Source organism: Meriones unguiculatus, chromosome 12 (genome assembly GCF_030254825.1).
Source record: "Meriones unguiculatus strain TT.TT164.6M chromosome 12, Bangor_MerUng_6.1, whole genome shotgun sequence".
NCBI classification, from domain to species: Eukaryota; Metazoa; Chordata; class Mammalia; order Rodentia; family Muridae; genus Meriones; species Meriones unguiculatus.
In genome coordinates this window covers 32,139,647-32,163,113 of record NC_083360.1, presented here as the reverse complement: position 1 = coordinate 32,163,113, position 23,467 = coordinate 32,139,647, and the positions used below count along the sequence as shown (strand labels likewise).

Here is a 23,467-nt window from a genome sequence, read left to right as displayed (position 1 = left end):
CTGGGGAGATAATTCAGTGCAATGCCTCACAAGCATAAGGACCGAGTTCAACCCCCAGGACTCATGCATTAAAAAAAAAAAAAAATCAAGAAGATATGGTAGCTTAGTTTATAAATCTAAACACTGAGGAGATGGAGACAAGAAAATCCCAGAGCTGGCTCACAACCTTCTCTAGCTCCAGTTCCAGGGGATCTGACACCCCCTCTTCTGGCCTCCACAAGCACTGCATACACAGACATAGGCAAAACACTCAAACACATAAAATAAAAAAAATGTCAAGAAACAATCTCCCAACTGAAGAAAATCTAGGACTACATGAATTCACTGCTGAATCCTACCAGACCTTCAAAGAAGAGCTAACCCCAAGGCTTCTCTGGCTAGTCCATAAAACTGGAAATGAAGGAACAGTATCAAACTCTTTATGAACTAAGTACTATCCTAATGCCAAAACCAGATAAAAAAGAAACATACTGACCAATCTCCCCAGACAACAGACAATGAACATAGATGCAGAAATTCCTAACAAAACCAGACCATCACATAATCAAACTCAAGGATAGAAACGACATGGTTATCTCAATTGATGTATAAAAGGCTTTTGACAAACTCCAACACCTCTTCATGATAAAAGCTTCAAATAGAGAACAGAAGGAATGTATCTCCGTTTTTAAAAAAAAGCTATAGCTAGCATTATACTAGATGGGCAAAACCTCAAACCACTTTCACTAAAATCAGGAACAAGACAAGGATGATGACTAGTTCCATTCTTATTCAACACAGTAGTATAAGTCCTTACTAGATCAATAAGACAAGAGACTCAAATGAAATAGGAAGGAAGACTTCAAAGTCTCCTTATTTACAGATATAACTTTATATAAAAAAGCCCTAAAGACTTCACCAGAAAATTTTTAGAACTGATGAATGCTGTAAGCAAAGCAGCAGGATACAAATTAACATATAAAAATGAATAGTAACATACTGTCTCAATTACTTTTCTATAAAACATCAAGATCAAGGCAGAGTATTTAAAAAAACATTTAATTTTGGGATTACAGTTTTAGAAGTTTAGAGTCTATGATAGCAGAACAAAAGCCTGGCAGCAGGAATTGCTGGGAGCTCACATCTTGGTACCCAGTTGGCTGGAACTGTTTAGGAAGGATAAGGAGGTGTGGCCTTGTTGGAGGAGGTATGTCATTAAGGGTTGGGCTTTGAGGTTTCAAAAGCCCAAGCCATTCCCAGATCTTCCCCCCAACTCCCAACCAAGCATTCAAACATATGAACCTATCAGGGCCATTCAAACCACCACACATACTAAAAAATAAATCAGAGAAATCCATTCACAACCGCCACCTGTTGCCACTACCAAATAGTACCTCAGAATAAACCAAAAAGTAAAATACCTCTACAGTGAAAACTTTACAACACTGAATAAAGAGAGGAAGACACTACAAGATGAAAAGACTTCTCGTGCTCATGGTTTGGAAGAATTAATATTGTGAAAATGGTTATTTAACCAAAAGCAACCTCCTTAGGTTGCAATGCAATCTCATCCAAATTTGAATACATTCTTCATAGAGCTCTTAAAATTCATCTGGAAACACAAAATACCTCACATAGACAAGGTTAAATAAAAGTAAGAGTAATGGAGAAATCTCTATACCTGATTTTAAGTTAGATTACAAATCCACAGTAACAAAATCAGCATGGTACTGGCACAGAAATGTGTGTAGACCCTTGGAACAGAACAGAAAATCCAGGCAAATAGATGCAGCTACAGCAACTGCTTATTGACATGAAGCCAAAAATACACATTGGAAAAAAGCTTCTTCAACCAACAGTGCTGGAAAACTTGATAGCTACATATACAAGAATGATCCTTGTCTCTTGTGATGAGAAAAAAACCATCTCCAAAAAGATCAGAGACCTTAATGTATGACCTAAAAAAACTGCAGAAAACATTTCACAATGTAGTTGAGAACCTTCTGAGTAATGTCGCAGTCAGTGAGGAAATAAGGAAACAATGGCTCCAACGGAAACTCAGAGGATTCTATATAACGAAGGAAATAGGTAAGCTTATACAGAATGGGTGAAAACAGTCAGCTGTACACTTGGCAGCATTATTATCTAGAATATACCAAGAACTAAGAAAAATAAAGAAAACTCAAGTTTAAAAAGTACTAATGTAGGGCTGGAGATGGCTCAGTGAGTAAGAGCACTGGCTACTCTTCAGAGAATCCGAGTTCAATTCCCAGCACCCACATGACAGCTCACAACTGTTATTCCAGTTGCAGAGGATCTGCTGCCCACTAAGACATACATGCAGACAAAACACCAATGCACACAAATAAGTGATAAAGGCGGCTGGTAAGCCTGTACACAGACTGGCCCTTCAAGGCAAGGTGAACACATGCAGGCCCTGCCCATGCCCTTCACCTTGCAGAAACAAGAGCTCCCGAATAGGTTATCTGTGCAAAGTGTTACCAGTAGTGATCCTCTACAAAAAGCTAAACAAACAAACAAACAAGAACCAGGAGAGTGAAGTCCATGGCTCTACAGTTAAGAGCTCCTGCTGCTCATGGGCAGGACTCAGGCTTTGGTTTTCAGCACCTACAGAAGGCTCACAAACGCCTGCAACTCCAGTTTCATTGCCCTCTTCTAGCTTCCGAGGGAACCGTGCACTTATGTGATTGCACAGACATACACGAAGGCACAACATTCACACATAGAAAATAACTCTTTGACAGTTACTCACTTTTACGGTAAGCCAGGGTCTGAGGAGCCCCTCAGGACAACCTTCCTGCATGATGTCACCTGTGCAACCTTGCACAGTTGTTGCCTGGGTAGGGGCAGTGCCCTCCCAACACTGGCCGTCTGCTAGAAGGCCAGTGCCCCACAGGACTGAGCACAGTCACCTCCAGAAAGACGGGCACTGGGATGCTGTGTCTTCTGGGCTGGGTGAGGGTTTCTAATCAACCCTTAGGCATTTGTGGTGCTGTAGTAGCACAAGGAACTAAGAAAGAACCCCCTTTTAACTGTTGGTCCACACTCCAGGGCCCAGTGAAGCACCTCAAGTCATCTAGTGACCAAACAACTGGTGAGGCACCTGGGAGAGGCGCCAGGAACCTAGAGCTGAACAAGGGCAGGAAAGACAGCCAAGTCACAGTAGCATTACAGAGCTGGCAACAGCTCTAGAAGTGGGGGCTGCAAGGGACCCTGAAAATCCTGGAAGCATTCCAGAAAGGTCTAGAGGACACAAGTTCATAGGCTCTTTGTGGACCCCACCTTCTAGGTATTAGCAAGCAACTGCTGAGGATGAATGCCCTAAAAATGGTACAGGTCTGGCAGAAGCTGCATGGAAGCCCAGGGATACTGATGAGGCTGGCTAAATAGAAGGCCATGATGGCAGTCCTAGGAAAAGCATGCCCCTATGTGGGCAGTAAACCGCTGAAGGTCAGCATGGGAAACAGAATCCTGTAAGCAAATACTGGGGATCAAGACAGCAAGAGGTTTCACCCCCAGCACACACACACTCCAACCCATAGCTCCAGACTTACTGGCTTTTTAGAAGCACTGTCTGAATTCCAGGTGGGAACCTGTTCTTGTGGCTATTCCACCGGATGATCTGCCATGCAAGGCTTTTAGAGAAGGAACAAGTGGCTAGAGTGGTGACTTGTCTGCCTTCCTAGCAAGAAGGAAGTTTCTGCTGAACCCAGCAGTGGCCCTGGCACCTGGCAGGCTACTGAAAAGGCTAAGACTGAAGGGCAGGCCTGGCAACACCTCGCCTTACCATCCCTGTTCACTGTGGAGACAGTTCCTCAAGGAGTGCAGGGGGACTGGCAGTCTGAGGGCAGAACCTTTTGGAGCTCTGCCTGCTGGGTAGAGCTGGCTCTGCAGCTGCTCTGAGAAACAAGTACAACATGGCTGTTCAACAAGGAGCCCTGAGGTTCCACCTCCAGTCCAGAACCATGCACTACAATTCTCAGGCTCACCCAACCCTGTACCTGGTCTTTGCTACTTTGTGGGTTCTTTTCCCCACCCTTTATCACTCCCTGGTTTCACCCACATCACTAGATAGAATGATGGGGGTGGGAGATCTCTGAATCTAGTTTGTTTTTTCTTTGGGCAAGACTACTAACAATGCCCTCCTCGCCCAAATGATCAACAGCCATCAACCATACCTATTGGGGCTCTAGCATTATACCACCAAGAAGTTCCCAGAATCCCAGACATAAGATGCAGTAACTTATCTGCTAGAACACAAGGCAAATCATAGACAGTCCAAAGCAGCCCCATATTTCCACACCTGGGATTAAAACAAAAACATTCTTCTATTTCTGTTTTTAAATTAAAATTCCAGAATTCCCACTACACAGTTCTGTTGGATGATCTTCCAAACAGAAGTCAACTAGCCAGTGGAGGCACAAAACACTCAAGTCAAACTTGGATTCTGTGTAAATGGCAAATCTGAAGTTGTATCACGGTTAACTTATTACTGATCCCTAAAGGTGCAAACTATCAGGCAGTCACTGCATCTGAACATCAAAAACATGAGCCTGCACAGTATCTCTCAGTTAGATGAAAAGAAACCAGAAGTCTCCCTCCCTAGCCAGTACTAATCCTTGGAAAACAAGTGTTGTGTTCTTGTCCTGATCTGGTAGCAGACAGCAATTTATTCCCAAATGGAGTTGGAAATTCTAAATCCTACTTATTTTCCTGAGCATTTTGCAAACTCACAATCTACAAAAAGAACCCTGGACCTAAGATTCAGAACTATATATACCTCTGCAACAACAAAAAAAAAGCCAGAAACCCGGCAAGCCAATGAAAATGCTCAGTCACACTAAAACTAAACCTTAGTGAAAAGTTAGGATTGGAGATAGCCACAGTTAATGAGTTGAAACTATAAGTTACTGGGCACAGAATGAGAATGTGTCTGATAGTCCTTTCTGGAATTTAACCTCTATACAGATGTAATGGATGAAGGCATACACATACCACAAGTATTTAGATTGTTGCATGACAATGCACTCAAGATAATGAAATGCCCTGTGATGGCTCAGAACAAAGTAGACCTATACCGGCGATTCTCAAATAATATGATGCACGTGGTAAAAAAAAAATATATAAGGAAGCCCAAGAGGCAGGTGTGTAGCCAGCTGGCCAAGATGAATACTCTGCTCTCCAGGAAGAACCTGGAACCAGGTAGCAGACAGCCTTTTCATGCTCAGCCTTTTGTGGTATTTGGATTCTTACCATGTTCACTTGTCACTTAGGATCTTAAATCCTCACACCTTTCTTTAGAGGCACTGGATGCCTTATTAACTCGTTCCAACATCAGCTATTCCATGATATTCCCAGGAAAGACCCTACATTTTATCTTATCACAATAGTAGGATCACTGCCTGCCTGAGGAATGGGCAGCATGCAGAAAAGCTGAAGTTGGGTTTAGCACATCTAGAAAGTTAAAGCGTCCAGGAAATGCAGTTTTTCTGTCTCTAAATTAAGAAAGTGAAGTTAAAAACAATAAACAGTGGAGATGCAAAAGAATGAAGACAAAGGTCTTGTATTTCACCAAGAATGTACTGAACGCAGGAGTCTCTCACCAGTAGAAATTTATAGTAACACATTTTGATTACATGTGTAAGTAAAAAAAAAAAAAAAAAATGAGTATTACCTGCCAATAAAAATGCAGGACCAATTTCCTTTTATATAGTGGGTTTACCGACAAAAAAACACATACTGCCTGAATAAGGTCAACAGAAAGTTGCATTGGGGGGGGGGGGTGGCGGCAATGTGCACCAAAACTCAGGAAACCCGTCTACTGGAGAATGTTCCAGAGGAGAATCACTTCTGAATGATATTCCTAATGACATTCCCCCCAAACAACCCTGCATCAGGGATTGCCTGATGGAATATTCTGGGGTAGCCTAGAACCCAAGCAGGCACTTCTAGCCACATGTGCACAGCTCCCTCCCCACCACTTCCCCATCTTCTGCAGACACCATGGGACACAAGGTGGCAGTCTTGGCTTGGGTAGATGGTGAAAAAAGAATTCCCAAGGTGGTTTGCATCAAGAGTATAAAGTCAATCTTTATGTGAAGAGTTGGTTGAACTGGAACCAGAATTCTTCCAAAGGCCATCAGATGAAGCTCTTGTCTTTCTGGCTCTGAGTAGCTGTCTGAAGCACATGGTCCCTCCTCCTCACTGTTCAGAGCATGGGAGGTGCAGGGGTCTCTGGAGCCCACAGAGTACATAGTAGAAAAACAGCAGCAAAGGCTCTCCAGGAACTAGCACCACTGAGGAAGCCTCCTCCTCCAGAGAGCTCTTTCATACCTGCACACCCTGAGAATCTTCGGAGTTCAACATTCAGAGTGCTATCCAGCCCAGCTTGAGCTTGGACAGTGTGGTTGACTCAGGAAATGGCTCCTTCGGTAACAAAGTAGGTGGTACATTGGGAAATGTGAGCATCGACAATCATCTCCAAGCTGTCTGGATACTTCCACATCCAGGATGACTGACAGTTGCTTAGGCATCCTACAGACCTTCATAGCCCTGACTGGACATTGGGAGATCTGTTACAAGGAGAGTCTTTTTGATACTGTGACTGCTTTGATCACTCCCTTGAGAGTCTTGTAGATCTGAGTCCCTGGGACCATATATCTTTCATATCCCGTTGTTGATGCTATAGGAGTAAAATCACCCTGGCCCTGAAGCCTCTCCAACTTCAAGATGGTGCTTGCTTCATCCTATCTTGAGGTGCCAGGAGATGACTGGCTCTGACTCTATGCCCTTTCCTCAAGAGTCACACACAAAAAAGTATGGTCTCATAGCAGGCATTAACCTCTTCTCTTTTCAAAAATAAATATTTATGTAAACTTAGGGAGGAAGATTCAAAGAACCTCCTTCCCAAAGCACAAATGTCCCACATTAGTCAAACCAAGATTAAGTCCACCAATTCACAAATGAAATCCCCCTCCCCAGAAGCTGCTGTGTTGAGGGGCAGGTGTACAGAGGAGCTGATCCAATTCCTAGTTCTTCAGTCCCCTTTGGTGATGAGGTCCTCAATGTAGGCATCCAGCTCATCATCTGTGTTGATGTCTATGTCCTGGAATAGAGTGGGGTAGGGGTCAGATGGGGCAGGAAAACAGGCTGGGAAGTGGGGCTGAGCCAAAATCCCTCCCTGTTATCTTCTCCCAAGCTATCAGCTTGTTTCTTGTTTCTATCCTGCTTCTAAATCTGTAATGTTTTGTCATCACTCAAAAGTATGAGAGCTTTCTTATCAGGGTCCCTGGTTCTACCTTGCACCCCTTCAACTAACTAGTGTGTTATATTAAAAACTGGACTATGCCACACCCTTCCAGTGACTTTCTACTCTTGGGCTCCAATCCCATACTTAGGGGTTCTGCCTCTCCTACTGTCCACAACTCCCTACCACTACAGCTTAGGCAGCTTCCAGTCTTAGTGTAAATATCTTCAAAGTCTACCTTGAGTACCCTAGTTAAATGGCTTCCCCCAGGATTCAGTCTCATTATTTACCTCACCGTACTAACCCCATTAATAGCTCTAGCTCCTCCAGGAGCCTGTCCCCAGAGATCAATTAGTCTCTCAGTGTCTACTGTGTAGAAGAAAGCTATACCAGACCCCTAAGGGGCAACATCCCACTTCTTGACTACTCAGCCCCACCTGGGACAGCATTTAGATAAGCAAGAATTTTGCCTATGGCTTGAAGGATTCTCAAAGCAAACTATACGGTCTGTGAGGTCTGGTTGGGACCTCACAAGGCACAGGCAGTTCTATCACTTCAAGTCCTCTGGTTAGGACTCTTTGAGTAGCCAGGGTTTGAAACTCAGATTCCTGGGAATGGATGGAGTCCTGTGGGAAGTCCAGCCTCCTCCCTGAGACCAGTAGGTCTAGCTTCTATGAGAGGGCTCCTGGCTCACCTCCTGCACTTTTTGCAGGAGTGCTACAATGTTGGTCCTCAATTTCTGTAACTTCTCCTCTGTCTCACGAAGCTTTTTCTCAGAATTGCGCAGGTTCTCCTCTGAGGCTTTTGCCCGTGAGTCAGCACGGCTTTGGTAGGAATGGCACAGATTCTGGAGCCCCACCTCATACTGCTTGAAGTATTCTTTCTGTGGAAGAAAACATGATGGTGAGGACAGTAGAGCAATGAATTCACAGAACACCTGGTTTTATTTCAGTGCAAGGAGAAAGCAGTCTTCTAGAACCAGAGTAAAGAGATCTTAGCAACAGTCCTTTGGGGATACCACAAGGATATGCACTCACCCAAGTGCTTAGGAAAGTGGAAGAAGTCTTACCCGTCCCATGGCAATAAAAGGGCTGTGGGATCATTCTCCCAGCTCAATCACACCTTTCTAACCCCATAATAGGACTTTCATATCCAACAGTGTTAAAGACCAAAGATCTACCAAGCACCTACCAACAGCACATATCTCCAGATTTGTATAGTAAAGAGTTGTACAGCAACAGAGCTTTACTATGAAGTAGTATCCCAGTATAGTCTGCTCAGTAAAGTCTACTCACTGAGAAGAGTCATCTTCACGGGCAGACCCACCACAGGCCCCGCTGCCCACTGAAGTCTAAACTCCAGCACTCATCTGCTTCTACGAGGTTGCATAAGCTGCTGCTTTGAGGACCACTATGTTGCCTTGCACTCTAGACTATCATCTCACGCCAGGATGGCAAGAGAAACTTCACATTCTACATAAAAATACCTTAGCTGCACAAAATAAATTTTAAATCAAATACAAATATCTTGAAGACAACTATGTTAAACTTTTAATTGTGAAATTACCAGAGAACACTATTTACATACACACTCATGACAAAAATGAACAAAATTGAAAGTTTGGCTTTAGCAACTGCAACGAGAAGATCAAAGATGTGCACTAGTACTGGTAACTACTTTTACGAAAAGCAGCGGAGATATTATTTTTAGACTCAGACAGTCACACTGATTCTGTTTTGGGCTGAGCGATAGTGCCTACTGCTAAGGTCCTGCTGTACCCTGGCTTTGAATTTCACAAATCCATGCCAAAAGTAACAAATCGAACTGAAAGATGTTTGTTCTCCTAGGGCCTCGGGAGAGCCAGGCTAAACAAGGGCAAAAGCCAAAGCCTGAGCTCGCTCAGTGTGCGACAAGAACGTGGAAGGACTCATGCTACTAAAGATGTAAAGGCAAGGGCAGCATATTTCTATAAATGAAGATTTACTCCTTGATGGATCACCGCTGACTACTTTCATACTATAATTGCAGAGCTATAGAGTGATCAGGCACCATACAGTCTACAAAGACATTATTATTGGCTAGCTGGACCTTGGCATAGTTGAGATCACCAATTCCTTTAGCTCCAATCATTTCCTACATAAAAATGAAGCTATGACTAAATCTCAAGATGTAGCATATTCCCAACACTTTCAGCCTTTCGCTGTTCACAAAAGCTTCCTGGCCACTTCAGACAGTCCCCTGTACTTACAAATGCAGGCACTTATTGAAAGCCTAGTGGGTTCTATTTAACTGGTTGGTTGGTTAGGTTTTTAGAGAAGTATTTTCCTTCTCTAGCCAACCTGCCAAGACTTTCTGCCATAATGCTCACTTCTCTCAGCCTCATGGCCGGCTACCCAGAAGCAGCAGTTCCACCTCTAGCAAATCTGAAGATGGTGGAATGTGCAATGGGCTACTTGAGTCCTCGTCATCTCTACATGTCATCAGCATCTCTCTACCTCTCTACAAGTCTCACATTTTTGGTATATTAAGTCCAATTTCATTAACGTTATCCAGGACAGGCTTGAAAACGTCCTAAATCTGTAAAGCAGTCTCAAGGAGTGAAGCTGTCTTTTCTTTTCTACATACAAGTCCTCTCTATTCAAATCTTCTCTCAGTAAGAGGGGAAGCTGATGAGATGGTAGTAAAAGCATGTAGGGACAACTGGGTATAAAAACCAAAAGACAGGCCAGACTCACCAGAGGAAAAGATAACAATTCTTCTGAACTCATAGAACTCAGTTCCTTCTTGGAGATGGGGAAACTTGGAGGCAAAAAATACCGCAAACAATTCCTAAGTAGAAAGGAAAGGAGGACAGAAACTCAGACTAGCATGGAAAGAGTAAGAACTATGTTTAGTCCCAAGGGAACAGATAAAGAAACACAAACCGAAGAATCTGGACCAGGAGGTCAATAGTCTCATGGTTGGTACTGGGGGCAGTGGTGTCAGGCTCAATGGCAAGACCATCAGAGGTAGAGGGCTCTGGCAAGGCTACCGCCTGCTGAGCAACCACAGCTTCCTCTTCCTCGCCACCTTCTTGCTGCGTGTCCGGGCTCTGATGCTCTGGAGAAGGTGGCTTCATCAGTCGTACATCCTCACTGCCTTTCTCCACCCTACAGGGACACAGAGCTTGTTATGTCTGTCCTAGGCTCCTAACAGGATGCCAGGAGGGAACATGGGGATACGTCCTCTCTTTGAGCTAGCTAACTTCTGTTATTCTCATCTTCCAAAGGAGGGCATTACCAGCGATCTCTTGGTGTTGTGTCTGTGGGCACGTAGTCAAATTTCACTTTCCACCGAACCACATTTTTGCCCATCTCCACAGCTGTGACACGGCCTGTGTACCACTCCCGGTTCACACGTACCTCTACATGCAGTCCTTTATCTAAGAATTCAGACACAAATAAGAATCAGAGAACTATATCAGTGCTCCCAACTCAACCAGAGCTGTTTGTAAAAAGTACTCTCCAGATGGATGCCTAGATGTACACACTGAAGTTTAGCAATGCTGATTCTTCCATCTGTCATGAAGCCAAGACACAGTATGAATGACTTGACAAGGGCAAACACTAAAGAATTAATGTTAAAAACAAAACAATACAAAAAAAAAAAAAATCACAGTTCAGGCATGGTGGCACATGCCTTTAATCCCAGCATGTAGAGACTTGAGCCAGAGGTTTACAAGTTCAAGGCCAAACTAGACTATAAAATGATTGTCTGCTCAAAATATCTAGGACCACAAATGAAACAAAACATCATGAAGAGACAGCTGGACTAACTAAGCGAGAGCTCAAGCCCAGGAAGCTGTTAACTTTAGGAGGAAACTGCTGACAATGAAGGTTCCATTTCCATCTCTGTAACAGGACAACAGGGATCTCCCCAAACTTGCCTTTCTGAGCCTTCTTGATTTCAGCTGGGTCATCTTCCCCAGCGCTGTCTGAGAGCTGCAAGGAGAACAGTCTATTAGAAACTTCTTCAATGGCCCCTAAAAAGTAGACTTTTGTGTTACTGGCCACCCATAGTCATCAGCTATAAAATTCATGTTTTCTTATACTGTCCCTTCTCCCACTTTTATAAACACAACAGCAGGCAAGGAACACATTTCAAGTGATTCTAGCACCTAGATGTACACCAGTACATACCAGTCTATAATCAGCCTCAAGATACTACCTGGCCCCTATTTCTAATCATCTGTGTAATAACAGCCCTTGAGAGATCAGCTAGGCTCAAAGCCTCAGGTCAGGAACACAATGGGAGCTGCATAGGCCTCAGAAAGGCCATCCCTCTAAACCTCATGTGACCACCCACCTCATTTGCTTCCTTCTTTTCCTCCTTCACAGCAAACTTGCCCCGCTTGCATCTCTCTTTCCTCCTTTCAGCTTCTTCTTCAGCATCTTCCTCGTCAGAGACTGCAATACTCCGCTTCCGACCTGAGGTTGCCTAGAGTAGAAGAGTAGGAACATGAAAGGATCCTGTTCAGCTCCCAAGATGCATGAAGATTTTATGTAACCTAAAGGAACTATTCAGAGGAGCTTAGGTTAATCCCTACTTGGAATCACTCAACACACATATAAGCAACCTCCTGGTGCTTTACACTACGAGGACTTTTGACAATAGCTGTCACAGAAGCCTCTCAGTTTCCTCCCTGCTTGGTCAGCCAGCTCAGAACACCTTGGCACACAATGACCCACCAAAACCATCTGTCACCGAGTTAAAACTATGCCCACATTGTGAGAAGCCAGTGGTGATGACTCAAGTTTGCAGCAAACCAAGGTTGGGACTGCTATGTGGAAATGAAGAGCTCCCTGGGCAAAAAAAAAAGTACTGTTTTAGTTCTGAACGAGTCGCTTCAGCTATGTAGGCTTCTCCTCTTCAGAGGCATCAGAAAGGCTTTAAGATTCAGTGATCCTGGACTCCCCCAGCACACCCCTTTTTCCCCCCTACAGCACTACTAATGAGCTGGAACAGGGAGGAGGAAAAGCATCTCACCACAGACTGTTTAACAGGTGGCTCTGGCTTCTTGACCACTGGAGTCTTGATGGCTTTTTGAGCAGGAACCTCCCGAAGGTTCTTGGAACTGGGGAGTAGAGATGGTGATGGCTGCACAGGAGGGGTGGGCCGTGGTGCAGTCTTGATGGGAGGGTTTGCAGGCTTTCTAGGTGCCTCAGCTGGCTGGAGTAGCCTGGAAGTGCTAGTTTCTCCTCGGGTCGCTGGCACAGGTGGCTTTGGAGGGCTGATAACAGAAGTCTTTCGAAGTTGGCTAGTTGGTCTGGGAGTTTGAATAGAAGGGGGTCTGCTAGGAGCATTCTTGATCACTGCAGGTAAAGGGGGTGACCGAGGACGCTGAGGTCTCCGCACAGGTTCCTAAAAAAAGCCCACAGACAATGGGAACATTGATCCTAGCTTAAGACACCAGAAGAGACCCACCTCCCTTATATCCCTGGGCTTTACTTCAGTAGAAGGTCTGGTAGTCACTTCTAAGGGTAATTTCTTCAGGTCAGCTTGTGAACGGATAGGTGTGGTTTTCTACAAAAACAGAATGATGAAATTGTTTGCACACCTTGGTTTAATGAAATAACATCTTTTGAACTCTCACTATGTGGCTGGGACAGTGAACAGTTAGTTCTATGTCTGAAAGCTTTTTATTAACACTAGAAAGGCAATACACACCAAAAAGGGGTACCTATTTGACTGATTCAACAACTGAGAGACTGAGGAAAGGACTGGTTCAGGAAAGCTCTCATGAAGCCAGAAAAGGGATCAACATGCCTAAGACACTTCCAGTTAGTAAGTATAGTGCACTGCACAGACATAGAACGAAGAAAAATACTTCTGTAAAAAATATGAAATTGGGGGCTGCAGAGATGGCTCATTAGGTAAGAGTGCAGACTAGTCTTGTAGGGGATCAGAGTTCAGGTCTGTCACCCACAGCAGGATTCTGATGCCCTCTTCTGGAATCCACAGACACCTGCACTCACATTTCTCGTATGCATGCGCACACACAGACAAACACAGTTTTAAAATAATAAAAATAAATCATTTTAAAAGATATGAAATCATGAAACATTAAGTACACATGAAAATTTGATCAACCTTAAAAATAAAAAATAGCTGGGTGTGGTGGTGCAAGCCTTTGATCCCAGCATTCGGGAGGCAGAAGCAGGCAGACCTCTGTGAGCTTGAGGTAGGTGGATCTCAGTGAGTGACTTTAGGACAGCAAAGGCTACATAGAAAAACTGTCTCCAAAAAACCAAAACCAAATAAATAAACAAATGAAAAATTAAAATTGATCTTTGCTTATCAAATTTTAAATATAAAGATAATATTCTTCTAAATACTGGTAAAAAGTACAAAATAATATAACTTCTACAAAGTGATTTGTAGAAGTAAGAAGTAAGAAGAATCTTTTCTTAGATTTTATTTATTTATTTTATGTATACATGAGTGTTCTATCTTTTGGCCTAAAGCCAAAAGAGGGCATCAGATCCCAGTGCAGATGGTTGTGAGCCACTATGCGGCGGTTGCTGGGAATTGAACTTAGGGCCCTCTGAAAGAGCAGCCATGATCTTAACTACAGAGCCATCTCTCTCTAGCCTGAGAAGAATCTTTTTTAAAAAAAGCTTTATCATTTTACAAACTCTTTTTTCAATTTTACAAATTATCAAGAAATTATGATGTACTAAAAATAATATATACATATAATAAATACACACAGAATGGTTCCCTATGACTACTAAAACTTTATATAAATATTTTTATTTGAAGGTATTAATGTAAAATTGAAGGGAGCTACACCTGGCAATCCTAGCTACTCCAGGGAAAGTTAAGTTGATCTCAGTGAGACCCCAAAAAAATAAACTAAAATAAAAAGCAAGAAAAAGGTTAGGGATATAGCTCAGTGGTAGTGTCTGCCTAATACATCCAAAGCCCTAGGTTAATTCCTGATGCTGGGGTGTGGGGGCAGGGTTGAGAAAAAGAGGAGAACAGGAAAATTTATAAAACTATTGAATTACTGATGATTTCTTCTATGATAGATATTTATTACCTGGAATGCTTATACATTCTAAATGCAGTGAACCACTTTGAATACATAAGAAATAATCATCAAGGTGCACTAGAAAAGTGTTTGGTCCAAGAATTCAGGGTTGGAAACCTTGGTGGGAACACATGGTCAAAGACATAGAAAAGCCACTACAGGAAGGCGCCTATCGTGGACAGACTGCTGACACACGTTGGCCTTGCCTGCTTGCCAATGACCGCATACCTGAAGAGCTTCTAGCTTTTCCTGCTGCTGGCGAATTTTCTCTGTCAGCTGCTTCTGCTTTTCTTCCTGTGTCTTTGGATCCTTTTTTAATGTCCCCAAGGGAACCTTCTGCTTCTGTTCAGAAGCTTCACAGCTGTAAAGGGAAGAGACTGGTGGCAAAACAAGACTCCAGTAGGACTGAGACTTGCTGCCTTGTAACCACCACAGACCTTCCAATATATAAAAATGGTATGTGTGACAGGACATGTTTATTCTTCCTTCCTGGAAACATACCATGTGTTGCAGCTCGAGAGGTAAGGCTATGAAAACACTGACCTCAAGAAATACCCCAAGAGTGGAGGCACAGTGGTGGGCATGGTGAATGTCTGAGTTAGCTTTCATTGTTAATTTGACACAGAATCATCTGAGCACAGAATCATCTAAGAAGCCTGGACTGAGGACTGCCTGTATCAGATTGGCCTGTGGGCAAGCCCTGTGCCTTGTTAATTGATGTGGGGAGTCCAATCTATGGCAGATGGCAATATCCCTATGCAGGTGGTCTTGGGCCACATAAGAAAGCTGGCTAAGTATGAGCCTGAGTTACTGAGCCAGTACACAGGATTTTCTTCATGGTTCTACAAGTTTCTGCTTAATTTCTGCAAGTTTCTGCTTGAATTTCATTCTCTAAATGACGGACTATGCTTGGAAATGTAAGCCAAACTACTTTTGGTCCTGATGTCTATCACAGCAACAGAAAGAAAACTACAACAGGAGGGAAGAGTATCTACAATCTTTGATAAAGTAAGACTCACCGGTCCTGCTCAGGATCAGGGTTCATAGAGCAAACCCAGGTATCAGGATAATCTTTTTCTACTGAACTGAGTTGGAAGGGAAGGGTCCTCCATTTCAGACACAAATCTGCAAGACAAAAATATCCCTCCCAACAGGTCAGCCACACCTATCAACATTTACTGAAACCCAGGCTCCTCATAGCTAGGCCTATGGCAAAGATATCCTGGACTTTCAACACACTATTATTACAAAACAGTGATTCACCTTATGGACAGTGATTACAGCAAGGAATAAAAATATCATGGAATCTTGATGCTATCAGCTTTTCCTTCCTCAGGACTCAGTCATTTACTCACACTAGACACAACATGGTATCAGACCTACTGAGCCTGCCCAGGTGTGGTACGAGGTGTCTCCAAGGTGAGGTGACTGACCACCTCATTAAGAGAAACAGGAGGAACTAGCGCAGCCTTGAGACTGTGCTGACACAGCCACTGCCAAACAGATCCTGTTCCTGGTGGAACCAAGTTCATGAATGTTAGTCATGTCAGAAGGCCAGCATAAGGCTAAAGAGAAGAGTACCAAGACAGGAGTCTGGAGAAGAGTTCCCACCACTCAACTCACCACACTGGATAGTGGTTGGGATTTCCATAGCCCTCCGACGTTTGAAACGCAGTTCACTGGATGGGGGTTGGTTCCAGTTGGCAGAAAGGTAGCCAAACTCATCCCAAAATTTGATGATTCCACGCTGAGCTAGAAGACAAATGCCCACATATTACAATGAAAGTAATTGTGACATGTAGCAATATAACACCAATCTTCCTAACTCAATTCACCCTCTCAAGTTACACCAGCACCTTAAGGCTCAAGGTAAAAGAGAGGCTGAGGGCTGGTGGCCTGGCCACATTACCAATGGCAATGTCCTTCCAGTACTGTGCCAAGTGCTCCCCCATTGCTCGCAGCAGATGCCGGTACTCCTTAGCATCAGCGAAGTCCTGCTTGTTATGCGTAGGCTCCAAAACCAAGTAGGGTACATCAACAACTCCAACAACCCCTCCACATGCCCTGCAAGGACAAAGAGGTCACAGTTCTGTCACCAAATCTCTTCTGCCATTTACCTTGGGCTGGAAAACTCTCTAGTAGTACTCACATGCCCCCTTCTAGCTGTGGGCCCACTTTCTCATACATCTTGATCAGGCGGCTACAATTATAGATAAACATGCCATCTAAGTCCCGGTGTTCAATGTTGACCCCAAAAACAAAGTTCAGCTCCTTGGGTTCTTTGAGTGCTCTATAAAGGAGGGGGGAAAAATAAAACATAGTAACTCATTAGCAGAAAAACCTCCTGGTGATGAAGCTTAACTGAGGCATGTTAAGATTTGACATCTCCACTCACTGTGATGTCAGACTGGATAACAAGCACTGTTAGTGACCCTCTGTACAAACACAGAATGCTGGGTTTTTATTTTTAATGCAGCAAAACAGGGATGATTTAAATATGAATGAGCTACTGTGTAACTGCTACAAATCTCTACAGAGTTACATAGTAGAATAAATATAACATTATAGTCATACCTTCCTCCAAATCTTTAACAGTAATAATTGTTCAGTTTGTTTTGTTTTGTTTTTCAAAGTAGGGTCCCGGAACTCACTCTGCCTCCCTGAGTACTGAGATTAAAGGCATTTGCTACCCTGCCTGGCTTATGTAATAGTTTTTATTATTATTATTATCATCATCATTTATTACAATTTATTCAATTTGTAACCTGGTTGTGGCCCTTACCTCGTCTCCTCCCTCTTCTCTCCCTATGCCCCTCCCCTTATGTAATGGTTTTAAGGGCAAAAAATTAACAGAAATATGTGGGAGAAGATACTTATATAACATATGTCAAGAAAATCTTGGGACAAGTTAGAGTGAAGTAACCTAAAACTTCTGTCTGTGGTAGGGGAGCCACCTGGAGTCTAGCTAGGAATTCAAGGCCCAAAGACAAACACAAAGCTAGGATCAGGGACCTGACAATTTAGACCCCAAAACAATAAATTCTAAATGAAAAAGCACAGAACCCAATCTATACTATTCTACATTTGTAACCAGTGGGAAGAATGAATTATGAACATACAAAGAGATAAGAATGTATATTTTCAGAATAAGGAAGTTTCACACTTTTTACTTAAATGTTTTATATTTTTTCAAGTTTTATACAATGGGCGTTTTTTACAACCTTAACAGAAAAAAATAAGAGAAGTACAACAGTGTGAGTGAAGTGAGTTTAATGTTTGAAGTGTCAACTCTGCTTGCCTTCCACTAGGTCAGTAGAATATATCTGACCCATCTGGCAGCATTTACAACCCACAGCAGAGATGGTTGGTACAAATGCTACATAATTTTAAGAGACCAAAGGGCTGTCTAAAAGCACTCACCGTTGCTTGGCATCCTTGATCCTTTTCTTGACATCAGCTTCTCTACGAAGGGTGATGGCTGTATTCTGGACCTGCCGCAACATCACCTGCAAACGTATGACCATCAGTAAAGGGAGGAGGTGTTCTATACCATATTAATCTGAGATTTTTACATTGATATCATCTGGATGCTAAAACATACCTGAAGTTTATTTTTACAGAAAAGTAACCTTACTGGGAACAAACTTAAAAGCTGTCTTTCATTTTACTAAGCTCAGGACACTGGATCCCAACGCCACATATGCCAGGAGAGAAAACTCAGTCTGAGGACTTACCCTGGAGTCCCGTGTCAGGTCTCCACCCATGCGTACTTCTAATGTCCGAGCTTTGCTCTCTGCCTCCCGGGCCTTCTCTTCAGCTAAAACCAAAGAGAAATCAAGAGTTCAGTTTGTCATCCTTCCTTGATCCACAAAGCAATCCCTGCTGCACAAGGAGTATATTCTAACAAGAAAAGGCCACCTAGAGGAGCAATGGGCACTTGGGAAACCACTGGGCTTAGCCTACAGAATTGCTTCAGAAAACAAAACAAAACAAAATAAAAAAGAACCAAACAGATTAAAAACAACAACAACTGACATTCAAAACTGTCACGGACAAGACGGTACATACCTACAATTCCATTACTCTGCAAAAGGGTCACTGAGTTTGAGGCCAACATGGGACAGAAAGTAAGTCTATCTCAAATAAAATCATAACCCCAAGGAAAGCATTATTTATAGCCTGACATGCTTTTCAAGCTTTACAAATGAATAAGACTGAAAAAAAAAATTCAATCTTCAGCATGAACTAGAGCCTGAAGAATGCTTTAGACAATCACCCTCATCAAACAGGCCTCCCCCGCAAAAAAAGTGATTATTCCTGTGGGGAAACCTTGAGACTTCTGTACTAGAGTCAGGAAAACCCTGACTCTATGGGCAGTATGAGCTATTTCAACTGGTCAAGTCAAAGGGTTGATATGTGTTTTAAATTAGGACTACAGGTGTGTTTTATGCCACTCCAGCCCTACATAAAGTCCTATAAATAGTGGGAGGGAAGAGCCAAGTCTGTAGAGAAGTGCTGGCAGAGTTAGAGATGGGAAGGGTTGGAGAGGAATTGGACCAAGGTCGGAGAACAGCCTTGTCCCCAGGCTTTGGCTTTAAGCAGTGTCCCCACCTCTACCCCTCCTCCCAACACAGGGAGTAGCATTACCAATCCGTGCTACATGTTCTGCTTTCTTCACTTCCTGTTCTGCCCGAGTCTTGAAACGACTTGATGTATACTTGTACATCCTGAAGAATGGAAAAAGCAACCTTAGGGCCAAGCAGCAGTGGGGTGGGCAGCCAACTTGAGCAGCTCAGGAAGCACCCTGCCTCCTCACATGTGTTGCTGCCCTGGCTCCTTGTAATGAAACAAATCCAAGTTCATTTTAACAAAATGATTCAATTCCTTACTCAATTTTCCCCTGGCCTCCTGATGTCTTTGGTGTTCAGCAGGTGCCACTAATCTTACAGCAGGAATAAACTTCAGTAATAAGCCAGGGCTTTCCCTTTCCTGTAAAGGGTCTACAGGTTCCTGAACTTGAGACAAGACAGCTCCCTGTGCCACTCTCCACATCTCAGAAGCACTTCTCTTAACTGTCCTGGCCAACCAACCCAACAGCCCAACAGTCATTCTCTTCCTCCTAGAGAAGTGACTCTCTGGTACACAGGTACAATCAGCAGTGTTAAGAGCCTCCACATTGCATCATCCTAACAACACCCTAAGAAATGTGACCAGGCTCCATTTCCCAGTCTAGATCATGGTAGCTAGGCTCTTACCTGGGCTTATATAGGCAGCAGGAGAGTCTCTTGGTCTGCACCTTGTGCCCATGGATGAAGATCCTCATCCGGGGATCAATATAAAGCACAGCAGCATAGGCTCGAAAGGAGCGTCGCTCTGGCTTCCTGGAGAAAGCAGGAACCAAAACATTCTGTCACCCATACCACTATCAGCTCAAAGTTATGGACTGCCTCTCTGTAGTTCCTCTCCTTTCATTTCACATTCTGGCTTCTCTTCAACTTTGATCAGAATGGCTCCTCATCGTAGGTACTACACATCCTGCCCTGTCATGTCCCTAGCACAAGTGCCCCACAGACACTTCACTTAAGCCCTTAGGAACTCCAGTGTAATTTCACTACCTGTAGACCCAGGCCTCAGTTTCTTCTGTCAAATGAAAGGTTAGAACAGAAAATCATCAATCTTTGCTTTAGCTTGGCTGAGGAGTCACTGTCTTGCTGATAAGCAGGTAGGAGTTTTCAGCTCTATCAATATAGCTATGAAAGGGGATCTTCCATTTTTCCCTGAAGTTATCTCCTAAGGAAATAAAGGCCAGTTCCAGGGCCTGCCGCCCTTCCCAATAATACTCACGTGCCCTCTGGGGAGGTTTCTGCCATCTGGATATCTTTTGGATTTGAGATTATGTCTAGTTCCGGCTCTCCGTTATCCATGAGCTTGAGATTAAAGATGATCACCAGTGTCCCTGGGGAACAGAAATCCTTTCTCTCTGCCAGCCAACCCTGGCTCACCCCCTATATTCCCAGAAGCTCTAGAGCTCCCAGATTCTCTGGGCTACAAGTCCTAAGCCTACTCACCACTATTCCCAGGAATCTTCATGAACTGGGACATCACTTGCTCCTCAGTGTGGAAGGGAGAGTACTTGTAGACGAGCTCTGTCTCAATGGCAAACTTCTCTACATTATCTGTGACAGGTTCCCGTGTTCGAGCATTCCAGGTAGGCAATGGGACAATCACCTTTGTTTGGAGTGAGCACAGACGGACAGTGTGATTGGGGCTCCAGAGCCACCTTCCACCAAGTTGTCCCTTCAGTAGTATAGTCTGGTATCAGGTCTGCAGCTTTTGGTCCTTTCCCAAACTCCCATCACTATGCTGGTTTGTGCCTCAGAGGTCTCTGTGTCTATCTGGGATGCCTTCGGCCATTTCATTAATTTGGTAAAAATTCTACTTTTACCACTAGAGAAAAATATATTTGCTATTATCTAGAGAATCTAGAGATACAAAATATAACCTACAACTCAGCAATTCTACTTCTGGGTAAATACTTCTGCACATATGTACAAACATACACATGTAGGAATAACCCAAATATCTGCTACAGAGTGACTAAACTGAAATAGTCTATGGTAATAAAAATGAAAAAAGCACAGCTACAAACACCAACATGGATGGATCTCACAAACACATTATCTGAAGACACGAGTGAATTTCTATATTGTCAGTGCACATGAACAAAGCCAAAGTAATGCACAAATACCAGTGACAAACAATGCCCCTCAGCCCCCAAAATGGAAGTGATAATCCTAAAAGTCACCAGAAGGTGATTCCCCCAGGGGCAGAATGAGCACTAGATTGGTCAAATGTTCGTAGGGAACTTCCAAGGCTACATGGTTATGTGCTTTATTGTAATAATTCCTCAACATATATAAAATTTGATGTTATGTCTAATTAAAAAAAAAAACAACAAAAACTCCTTCAAAAATTTTCCCAGTGGCTTTAGCATGTCCTCATCCCTTGCTCCAAGTTAGCCATCCTTGCAGTCCCCAGCAGGGGTTGGCTGAAGAGATTCTCTCTGAGCAGCAAACCAAACGAAGCACCTCATGGGTTTAAGCCAAATGCCCCACACATGAGACAAAGGAGAAATTCTGTATCTTAACACATGCCTGGGTGATACCTCATTAAAGAGTTCTAACACTGCTGGTTTCTAAAAAGCTTCATGCTGAAATCACTCAACCACAGGGCTGGTTTGGACACATTCCTCCTGGACTGAAAATGATCTTATTTTGAAATCTTGGCAGAGTTTGCACTAGAGTACAATCCAAAACAGTGACCTTCTAGCACCAAGTAAGGAAAAAATTTCAATCTAGCTTTTCTACCAAGGGAATCAAGTTCCATTTGCATTCTGTGAACTTGTGTCTATACTGTCGCAGGTGAGGACAGCACCACTCTAAACTGCAGGCACCAATTTCACTATTGCTCCCACTTGGCACTTCTCCTTCAGCTTCTATGTCATCAATTTCCCAGTTTTTTTTCCTAGACTTTCTCCTCACCCACATCTTTTAATGTTGGCCTGCTTAGGTCAAGTCCTTCCCTTGCTCCACTTTCTTTTTTAAGTGATCTTCTGGGACCAAGGATGTTGGAAAAAAAAAAAAAAAAGAGGAAGAAGAGAGAAAACAAGAAAGAGAGAAAGAAAGGAGGGAGGGAAGCCAGCCTAGAGCTAATATTGCCCCCAAACTTCAGACACAGACTTCACTTTGTATGCCCCATACTAACTTACACTCCCCTCCCTTCAGATGGTCCACTACCTCCAACTGCTACACCAGAACCTGCAAGTCTCTCTAATCCTTTCCGTTCCCCCTCCAATAATCATCAAATACTGTATCAGTGAGTCTTACACTCTTAAAGGTTACGCCATTTCTCTCACCTCCCACCTTTCTACCATAAACAGAACCTCTCAGCTGGTCCACTCCAAATCTAATCCAATCACTGCAAAGTAACCACATAGACGTTTTAAAAGAGAATCTAACACTAGGCACTGCTTGATTGAAATCCCATCCACTCAAACAAAGTCCTGAGCATTACCCCAACCTGGCCATGCCCTGTTCTCTGAAGACTACCTCTTTCCCCAATACCAACCTCAGGGGCTTAAGAAAGATGATGCTTTTACTGACTTCAAGACTCCTTCACCAGGCAACATTTCTGAATAGCACAGCCCAGGCTATCTTCCTGTCCTATCTTCTCCTAGAAGTTTGCTCTTTATAGCCTCAGTGCATCTCTCTCCAAATATGCTGGATAAGGTAACAAACCTCATCTAGTAGGTAAAAAGTCCACTGATTGGTTAAATAAAATGCTAGGAAAAGGTTCCCACTTTAATATCAATTAGTTTGTCACAAATTTATGGTTAGATCTTAACAGGAGAAGTACAAATTCAATCACTGCTAACAAACAGAGGAGTAGATTGAAATTCTCAATTGGACCATCTACTTATGTGACAGCTATGAATCTTTCTACACATCCCAGGTCCCTCTCAGGCTCTGGCCTCCATTACTCATACCTGGAAGGAAGCTGGACAGACCTTCCGTACACCCACACTAAGAAAACAGCTACTGACAAGCACAGTGGTATGTGCCTTTAATCCCTACACTGAGGAGGCAAAGGCAAGTGGATCTCTGTGAGTTTCAAAGCCACCTGGATCTATGTTCTACCCAACCAGAACTACATAGTTAGACCCTGTCTCAAAACAAACAAACAAACAAACAAACAAAAAACCTGCCGATGAGTATTTGACCCACCAGACCACTAAGAGAATCAGCTAGGTTTCTGTTTTGCTCACACAATTAATAACCAAAAAAAAAAAAATTTTTTTTAAACATATATGGATGTTTTGCTTGCATGTGTGTCTATGTACCACATGTACACTTGGTGCAGAGATAGGCCAAAAGAAGAGGGTATCAGATCCTCTGGAACTGAAGTTACACAGTTGTAAGCTGTCATGTGGGTACTGGAATTGAAACCTGGTCCTCAGTGCTCTTAACTGCTGAACCATCTTGTCAGCCCCTACCACCAATATATTCTAAAAGCAAGATTGATTACTAAGTCTCTCTTCCAAGGACAGTAATAATCACTGAGGCAAGGAGCAGCTGTTAGTGAGACCAGGT

At 43.3% G+C, this 23,467-nt stretch overlaps 1 protein-coding gene across 1 annotated transcript in view; it reads right to left on the bottom strand.

Moving 5' to 3' along the window:
- Window positions 1-1,019: 1,019 nt before the first annotated feature.
- The window catches only part of Morc2 (MORC family CW-type zinc finger 2), a 47,978-nt gene continuing 25,530 nt past the window's right edge, over window positions 1,020-23,467 (bottom strand). Inside the window, exons 7-26 of the mRNA XM_021652247.2 lie at window positions 20,387-20,546; window positions 20,163-20,274; window positions 19,574-19,699; window positions 18,966-19,045; window positions 18,053-18,135; window positions 17,739-17,824; window positions 16,468-16,608; window positions 16,228-16,382; window positions 15,942-16,070; window positions 15,338-15,443; window positions 14,547-14,679; window positions 12,734-12,808; window positions 12,272-12,646; window positions 11,591-11,722; window positions 11,172-11,226; window positions 10,526-10,667; window positions 10,171-10,395; window positions 9,982-10,075; window positions 7,941-8,129; window positions 1,020-7,105 (exon numbers count right to left, since the gene is read on the bottom strand). Of these exons, the coding sequence (XP_021507922.1) occupies window positions 7,037-7,105; window positions 7,941-8,129; window positions 9,982-10,075; window positions 10,171-10,395; window positions 10,526-10,667; window positions 11,172-11,226; window positions 11,591-11,722; window positions 12,272-12,646; window positions 12,734-12,808; window positions 14,547-14,679; window positions 15,338-15,443; window positions 15,942-16,070; window positions 16,228-16,382; window positions 16,468-16,608; window positions 17,739-17,824; window positions 18,053-18,135; window positions 18,966-19,045; window positions 19,574-19,699; window positions 20,163-20,274; window positions 20,387-20,546 (2,667 nt within the window). The 3' untranslated portion in view covers window positions 1,020-7,036. The remainder of the gene's footprint in view (window positions 7,106-7,940; window positions 8,130-9,981; window positions 10,076-10,170; window positions 10,396-10,525; window positions 10,668-11,171; window positions 11,227-11,590; window positions 11,723-12,271; window positions 12,647-12,733; window positions 12,809-14,546; window positions 14,680-15,337; window positions 15,444-15,941; window positions 16,071-16,227; window positions 16,383-16,467; window positions 16,609-17,738; window positions 17,825-18,052; window positions 18,136-18,965; window positions 19,046-19,573; window positions 19,700-20,162; window positions 20,275-20,386; window positions 20,547-23,467) is intronic.